This window comes from Staurois parvus, unplaced genomic scaffold, assembly GCF_062004578.1.
Source record: "Staurois parvus isolate SC_StPar_1 unplaced genomic scaffold, SC_StPar_1.0 ptg001306l, whole genome shotgun sequence".
Classification (NCBI taxonomy): Eukaryota; Metazoa; Chordata; class Amphibia; order Anura; family Ranidae; genus Staurois; species Staurois parvus.
Window position 1 is genome coordinate 860,657 of NW_028319102.1, and position 9,192 is coordinate 869,848.

At 48.7% G+C, this 9,192-nt stretch overlaps 1 protein-coding gene across 1 annotated transcript; it reads right to left on the bottom strand.

The window, feature by feature from the left end:
• Positions 1–292: 292 nt before the first annotated feature.
• Positions 293–4,321, bottom strand: LOC149437138 (insulin-like growth factor 1 receptor). The gene is made up of 2 exons (XM_089661089.1): positions 4,308–4,321; positions 293–659 (listed from the first exon to the last, which is right to left on the bottom strand). Exons 1-2 carry the CDS (start codon positions 4,319–4,321, stop codon positions 293–295), a joined length of 381 nt encoding a protein of 126 aa, XP_089517215.1.
• Between the last annotated feature and the right edge of the window lie 4,871 nt (positions 4,322–9,192).

Here is a 9,192-nt window from a genome sequence, read left to right on the forward strand (position 1 = left end):
ATCTGGCCCAAACGATGCAAAAGAAGTGCTTTCAGCCTTGTTGTGTGCAAGAGCAAGTACACACTTACCGTGTCACACAAGCGTAAGTCGGGGCACTGGTCTGACGTACTAGATCCATCCATAAGCAAAGTACACCAGTGCCAACTCAGCCAGGAGGCTGAAGTCAAACAAAAAGACAGAAAGTGGATTAGTGTTTGCACTGATTTTTTGGAGGAAGCCTCCTGTGGGTTATGTCCTACAGGTACACAAGGGGCTGTGTTTCCACAAGTGTCCGTCAGACCACAAGCCTGGATCAGCAGGCTGAGGACTGTGGCAGAGGTAGCGCCCTCTCGTTCTTGCGCCCCCCATTCATATGCGCGTAGGGTTGTCTCTCATCAAAGCTCGCCCTGAGGACAACTACACCAGGACCATTTTCTGCCTTGTGTCCCACATGATGTTCTGATGTCTGCAAGGTACATGATGGGTCCAATGGAATGCTTTCCATGTTCTCTGCCTCCAGGTCTAGTTCTTCCGTGTCCGGCGGTTTGTTCTCTTCGCTGTAGAAGAAGGACACCTCCCTAAAGTTTGGATCGAGCTCGTCTTTAATGCTGCTGATTATCTCCAGGAACGAGGGTCTCATCTTAGGGTTGTACTGCCAGCACATGCGCATCAACTCGAACCTACGAAAACAAAGACAAATATTACAAGAGATACTCAGATGCAAAAACAATACAATGGGGTTTGTTTACTAAAACGGGAGAGTGCAAAATCTGGTGCATTGAAACCGATCCGCTTCCAGGTTTTATTACCAAAGCTGAAGATAGAAGCTTGCACACCATGCACCACTGCAACCGATTCTGTGCGCACCAGTAGTAAATCTACCCCAGTATGTTCACAATATTCTATGAATTACGTTGACACATTCATATGTGAACAAGAAAAATACTAAAATTTTAAATGAAAGCAAAATCGATAAAATGAACCGGTCCAGGGGGAAATAGAGAGTCCAATAGCCAGTGATTAAATGACGAGGAACCTAGCTGAATCATCTTTCCACCTAAAAGTATGGTATTACTGGCATCTAAACGGACAATCGCTGGGGTGTGAAAAAAAAACAATTCACCTTTTTTTCTTAGGTTGAAAATGATATTGATGCTTTTTTGTGTCACTGAAAAGCTGACTAGTATCCTCACAAACACCAGGTTTCTCAAGGTGTGGGGAGCCAATAATGTGGACACTTTCCACTGAGTGTCTGAGAACTCTGATGAACCCATCCAGGGGGCCACCCTGCACCACGTTCCCCCTTTTCCACTCCTTTCTACCCCACCTATCAACCAATCTTACCCTCCTGTCTTCTCTGCCTCCCCTTTTCTTCCTTTCACTCCTGCCTTCTGCATTTTCATTACCACTCGTTACCAACCCTTGGCTTGTTCCTTGACTACGCCTCTGCTTGATCCCAACCTGCAACCATTCGTTATAGAGCTTTGGCTTGTTTACCAACTATGCTTCTGCTTATCCCTACCTGCTTTATCTGCTACTGAGCCCCAGCTTGCGCACCTCATGGTGGGGTCAGGGGCGGACTGACAACTCATGGGTTCCCCGGGCAATAGGGGATCATGGGGCCCGTGTCTTCCCCCACACTCAAAGCACACCCAAAAAAAGCTTATAAAAATGTACCAGGGGCATTTCATGGGGTCCCCTACTGACCCCGGGCAGTGCCCGAGTACTCGAATGGTCAGTCTGCCCCTGGGTGGGTGATCCTGAGGTCCTCGACCTGGTACTAACATGCAGCAAAACCCATCCCCACCATAAGGAGCTCTGGTGAACACAGTTTAGTACTTAGACCCAACACCTCAGGTAAGGATGCATTAACTGCCAGTGTGACCTGCTTCTGTACTTACCCAGCTGGTTGATGGGTGCTTCGCTATTGGTACCTGAGCCTGACCCCACACACTGACACTTTTCCTGTTCTTATATTGGTACATCCAGGCGATAGGCCCTTAAAAAATTTCCCACCTCCCACTCCTTCTCAATACCAACCTTGAAAATTTCCCAATCTGGGAATTGATGACAAAACCAAATTCGCAACCAATTTCTGACCCCCTTCCACCCAACTCCTCCCTCCTTTTACTCCTCTCCATAAACCTACCTCTCTCCCCTTTTAATCCTCCCATTTTATCCTTTTCCTAAACTAAACCTAGGAGTGCCAGGTCCCAAGGTGCACCAATTCTTGTACCTCAACGACTGAATTTCCCAGTGCACCCAAATGACAAGACACCGCTCTTTACTTGTATTATCTTGTCTAATGACTCAATGTTTCTGAGATTGGTTGCAAAATCTTTTGTAACTAAAAGAATTTAAATGAACATAAGGTTGCTATCAAAATATATACAGCCTGGGGGGGGGGGAAGGGGGGCGGAAGTCCAATGAATGTTTACAGAAACCTTAAAGAAAAAACAATTCTAGGTGAATCATGAGCAGTATGGATTGTGGTGTCTGGTGTTCAAAAGGACAGATTGACGTCAAGCGCCTGGTGGTCTAATGCATTTTACGGCCCCCAGGTCAAATCCGGTCCTTTGGCTGTTCCTGCCCAGTCCATGTGACCTCAGATATGTGGGAGTGTTGGTTCCTGGATCCAGGCTGGCCAGTCAACAAGATGGCAGTGGCTGTGCTTCTGCCTTCATTAGTCCACCAGTCGTCAAGATGGTTTTACTTTTGTAGATGGACAGTGTGATGCCACCCCTTAAACCATTGGGGTGGACCACAGTTAAGAAGCACAGCCCACATCCCCACTAGTTGGACCTCACTTCTGCCTTGCTGCGGAAGTGACGTTGCATGCCTGGGATATGTATAACAGTGGAGGCCCTAAACCACAGTCTGATTCTCTCATGTGGCCCCTAGGGAAAATTAATTGCCCACATCTGGTTTAGTGAATTACTTACAGCTTACTTTAAACAGCTGCTCTGCCTCTGTCCTTTAGTAAAGGCCATCTTCTCTTCCCCCTGAATTTTCACAGGCAGATCACAGGAGGACATGAAATCTGTGAGAGCATCCCATCTAAAGGCTAAATGGTTAGCACTTCTGCCTGGCAGTACTCGGGTCGTTGGTTCGAATCCCAGCTATGGCACCACCTGTCTGGAGTTTGCATGTTCTCCCTGTGCCTGCCTGGTTTCCTCCAGGTACTCTGGTTTCCTCCCACACTCCAAAGACATGCTGGTAGGTTAATTAGATCCTGTCTAAATTGTCCCTAGTATGTGTAGGTATGAATGTGAGTTAGGGACCTTAGATTGTACACCCCTTGAGGGTTAGGGACTGATGTGAATGTACAATATATATGTAAAGCGCTGCGTAAAATTGACGGCGCTATATAAGTACATGTAATAAATAATAAATTTATTGATAAATTTCAGGTAAAAAAAAAAAAAAAAAAAGACAGTTCCGTGATCTACGTCCAGCATGTTCCCGTCAGCGATCTGTTTTCCTGTAAGTCTGTGCTGCACACAGGATCTCTCCTGTACCCTCCTGGCCCCTTCACGTGGGGTCCACATTGGGGAAACAAGGCTGAGCTGGGAAGCCAGACGTCTGACGTGTACACTGAGCTCTGTCACTTGACGCTCTCCGAGCCATTCCGCACTGACCATGCTTCCAGCTCTTGCCATAAATGGAAGACTTTTTAATCCCCCTCTTCCCCTCCCGTGTGGATTTAATACCTTGTTTACTGAATCTCAAGGAGGAGCTGCCTCCTGCACAGGGGAAAGGAATCATGTGCACACAAGCACACCCGACCCCGGCCTCCTCCCCAACAACACATGCTTGGAGGATGGAGATGGCGTTCACCCTTCTCGTACATTTGTAAAAAAAAAAAAAGGACGGAAGATGAAATGTGCTGCTAAGGAGATGAAGCGATACAAATGACCAAAGTGCACATTCTACCGACTGTGCACATGGCTGAGTGCCTAATAAAAATACTTTTCAATCAAATTATTTGATGAGAAAACAAAATATTTTACGGGAAGCCCGCTGTGGCTCGATCTATAGTAACATGGTGGCCGTTTTATCAACGCAGGCCAATTATTTTAGCCGTCCTTTTTCTAGGAATAGAAAACGAAAGCAGACACATTTTTAGCATTCTAAATAAGCACTAATATCTGTCGTCTGTTTACCGTGCCATATGTATCATGACGATCGTTCTGCCGCTATATAGATGGGTCTATAGACCTACCGTGCCATATGTATCATGACGATCGTTCTGCCGCTATATAGATGGGTCTATAGACCTACTGTGCCATATGTATCATGATGATCGTTCTGCCGCTATATAGACCTACTGCGCCATATGCATCATGACGATCGTTCTGCCGCTATATAGATGGGTCTATAGGCCTACTGCGCCATATGCATCATGACGATCGTTCTGCCGCTATATAGATGGGTCTATAGGCCTACTGCGCCATATGCATCATGACGATCGTTCTGCCGCTATATAGATGGGTCTATAGACCTACTGCGCCATATGTATCATGACGATCGTTCTACCGCTATATAGATCCAAGAGACGGCCAGAGGCCGCAGGCACGACCCAAGAGACGGCCAGAGGCCGCAGGCACGACCCAAGAGACGGCCAGAGGCCGCAGGCACGACCCAAGAGACGGGCCAGAGGCCGCAGGCACGACCCAAGAGACGGCCAGAGGCCGCAGGCACGACCCAAGAGACGGCCAGAGGCCGCAGGCACGACCCAAGAGACGGCCAGAGGCCGCAGGCACGACCCAAGAGACGGCCAGAGGCCGCAGGCACGACCCAAGAGACGGCCAGAGGCCGCAGGCACGACCCAAGAGACGGCCAGAGGCCGCAGGCACGACCCAAGAGACGGCCAGAGGCCGCAGGCACGACCCAAGAGACGGCCAGAGGCCGCAGGCACGACCCAAGAGACGGTCAGAGGCCGCAGGCACGACCCAAGAGACGGCCAGAGGCCGCAGACACGACCCAAGAGACGGCCAACAGAATGCAGACATGACCCAAGAGAAGGTCAGAGACCGCAGACATGACACAAGATGATCAGAGTCTGCAGGAGATTGATGACAACATGTTATAGGAGCTGTAGCAGACTGGAAACGTGCTTCAGGAGACAGTCATAGATTGGAGACATGTTAGACCTGCTAGAGAGCGAGAAGTTACTAATACTATATCAGGGCAGCAGGGAAACACTAGTATCTCCATGGGCCACACAACAAGTGCCAAAAGACCACATGTGGTCCCCAGGCCACAGGTTGGGCACCAGGGTTCTAGAGAGATTCCACAGGTATGGTATATACAGTTACATTGGTCCAAGCTGGATATATGTAGCTATGTAAATATATCTTACCTGGAAATCTTTAGGCTCCATACACACTAGCATTTTGTTCTGCTCCTAGAAGCGAATAGTGTCATCCTATGTGTCCATGCACACTACGTTAGGCGATTACCTGTTTTTTTTTTCTTTTCCTCTAAATGTAATGTAAAAACACTAATAAAAATGCTAATGCTTTTGAATGCTACTAAAAAACATCAGCGTTTTTTTTTATCCAGCGTTTGAACAAGAAGAAAAAAAGTCTAGTGTGCATGGAGCCTCAGCAACCAGGAGCAGAAAAAAACTGGCATTTTTTGGAATGTGTTTCCAGCAGAGAAAAAAAAAACAAAAAAAACCAGCATAATGTTCCTAAACGCTACTAAAACACTAACAGCTTTTTTTTTAGATTTTTTTTCCCTCTACATGAACTGTAAAAACGAATAAAATGCGAATGCTTTTAAATGGGCAGCACAGTGGCTAAGTGGTTAGCACTTCTGCCTGGCAGCACCAGTGTCATTGGTTCGAATCCCAACCATGGCGCCACCTGCCTGGAGTTTGCATGTTCTCCCTGTGCCTGCGTGGGTTTCCTCCGGGAACTCCGGTTTCCTCCCACACTCCAAAGACATGCTGGTAGGTGAATTGGATCCCGTCTAAATTGTCCCTAGTATGTGTATGTATGAATGTGAGTTAGGGATCTTAGATTGTACACCCCTTGAGGGTTAGGGACTGATGTGAATGTACAATATATATGTAAAGTGCTGCGTAAACTGACGGCGCTATATAAGTACCTGACATAAATAAAATAAATAATAAATGCTTCTGAATGCTATCAAAAAACAGCAGCGTTTTCTTATCCAGCGTTTTTTGAGCTAGTGTGCATGGAGCCTTAAAGCGTACATTGTACCCCCAACTTGGGAGATCCCCCCTCTCTATTTATTCAAACAATCAAAACAGAAGAAGAAAGGGATGGGGGGGAGGAGCACACATTTTTTACAGCTTTCACAATCACAAGAGGAAAGGGGAAACCTTCCCATCGCCTGTTCCGAAGACATTTTTCGAAAAGAGGCGTTACAGTGATTTCCCCGCGCTTTCTGTACATCTCCCGGACAGGAACTGAAATCATCCCAAGAGGGAGGGAATCATTTGCCAGATTCAGAAAATAACAGCTTAATATTCCAAAAGACCCAGAAATCTGCCTTTTTCGTGGTACTAAGTTCTCAGAAAAAAAATACAAAGATTCTGTCTTGTTGTATTATTTGAATGCAGCGGAGGGCTTGATACCCAGATTTTGGAGGGAACAAGAAGTGTCAAAAATAAAAGGATTGGGTGAGAAGGGTGGATCAGATATATAGATTAGAGGAACTTTACCATATGGATGAAGATAAAATGGAGAGTTTTCGTGTAAGATGGAGAAAATGGGAGGAGTTTAGAAAGTCAAATTTATTTTCACAGTTTATGTAATAGAGATGAGAGGATAAAGGTGAACTCTATGGAATAAAAGTAGTATGATTCTAGGCCTGGGAGCCCCAGAAGTAAGGAGAATCGCCAATCTCTGCCAATCCCTCCACTGGCTTCCGATTGCCCAACGGATAAAATTCAAAATGCTAACATTGACTTATAAAGCCGTTCATAACACTGCCCCAAACTACATCACCGATCTGGTATCCAAATACCACCCAAAACGTACACTTCGCTCCTCACAAGACCTCCTACTCTCTAGTTCCCTGGTCTCCTCCTCCCATGCTTGTCTCCAGGACTTCTCCAGAGCCTCCTCCATCCTCTGGAACTTTCTACCCCAATTTATCAGACTATCTTTGACTCTATTCACTTTTAGGCAATCTCTGAAAACCTCTCTCTAACCTCTCCTGCCTTCAGCTAATAATGGAATCTTCTATTCCTCCTACCACTTCATCCCCCACAGCTATCTCCTCTTATACCACTATCCCCTCCCTCCTAGATTGTAAGCTCCAAGGAGCAGTGCCCTTGAACACCTCGTGTATTGAATCGTATTGTTACTGTACTGTCTCGTGTATTGTCTCCCATTGTAATGTACAGCGCTGAGCAAACTACTGGCGCCATATAAATACTGTATAATAATAATCGCAGAGTGGAGGTTGTGATAGGTGGGGGGGGGGGGGGGGAGTGGAGGTTGTGATAGGTGGAGGGGAAGGGGAGGGGGGGGGGGGAAGGGGAGGAGGGAGGGGAAGGGGAGGAGGGAGGGGAAGGGGAGGAGGGGGGGGGAAGGGGAGGGGGGGGGAAGGGGAGGAGGGGGGGGGGGGGAAGGGGAGGAGGAGGGGGGAAGGGGAGGAGGGGGGAAGGGGAGGAGGGGGGAGGGGAAGGGGAGGAGGGGGGGAAGGGGAGGAGGGGGGGAAGGGGAGGAGGGGGGGGAAGGGGAGGAGGGGGGGGGAAGGGGAGGAGGGGGGGGAAGGGGAGGAGGGGGGGGGAAGGGGAGGAGGGGGGGGGGGGAAGGGGAGGAGGGGGGGGAAGGGGAGGAGGGGGGGGAAGGGGAGGAGGGGGGGGGAAGGGGAGGAGGGGGGGGAAGGGGAGGAGGAGGGGGAAGGGGAGGAGGGGGGGGGAAGGGGAGGAGGGGGGGAAGGGGAGGAGGGGGGGGAGGGGAAGGGGAGGAGGGGGGAGGAGGGGGGGGGAGGAGGGGAGGGGGGGGGAGGGGAGGAAGGGTGGAGGGGAGGAAGGGTGGAGGGGGGGGAAGGGTGGAAGGGGTGGGGGATAGGGGTGGAAGGGGTGGGGATAGGGGGGGAAGGGGTGGGGATAGGGGGGGAAGGGTGGGGATAGGGGGGGAAGGGTGGAAGGGGTGGGGATAGGGGTGGAAGGGGGGGGGTAGGGGTGGAAGGGGGGGGGTAGGGGTGGAAGGGGGGGGGGGTAGGGGTGGAAGGGGGGGGGGTAGGGGTGGAAGGGGGGGGGGGTAGGGGTGGAAGGGGGGGGGTTACTAGGGATAGGGGTGGAGGGGGATATATGTTAATATTTGATATATTGTTAGTATTTATGTTCTTTGTTGTGTTTCAATAATTTTGTAAATGGGAAATTGAAATGAATAAAATATTTAAATTAAAAAAAAAAAAAAGAAATCTCAAACTCATAAAAAAGATGCAGCTAAAAATGGAGTAAGAGAGGATTGGCAACAAAGCAAGCATTATACCAGCCGGCTTTAGACTTCTAAATACCGGCAACTTCCAACCTAGCGGATATCACAGCAACAAAAAAAAAAGAAAAAACTATTCAAGGTCAACGGGAGCAGATGCATGCTGAAACAAGGCTGCCTGCTGAGTATTCAGCGATCGCTGTTGCTCGCTCAGTTACTATAGCAAAGTATGAATCATACATTTATGTCGCATGACTAAGAGCCGTCCAAAGTAAGGGCAGCCGCAGAATCCCCCACAACTGATCATAAAGGGTGGCCCCGTGCTTTGGAAGACTTCTGTAAAGGACATCAAGTCAGATTGCTGCCCCTATCGCTGGCCTCTTTAGAAACATCCAGCGATGCTCAGAGCGAGCTCAAAAAGAAACAAACATGTTTTGCAGGCAGCGAGCGCACTGTCTGGTGGGGCGATTTTTTTTGTCTAAGCTCTGGTGACAGTTCGCTGTCAGGGTGGAGGAGGGGGGAGGAGAAGCGTTGCTCTCACAGTCACAGGGTAACATATAAAAAAAAACATACAAAAACCCAGGGGGATGTTTAAGGCCAAGTATTGGTTTTACCCGGAAAACATTGACGTTTCATAATCTTTAGTCAATGATCAGCAAATACATGACTTCCTAAGTTTACAGAAGGTAGCTACAATGTAACAAAGGTTCTCTTACACAATGGGAGGATCTGCACAAATCGGTCATAGATCGGCACTACCTACACCATGGGGTGGGCAACCTGCGGGCTC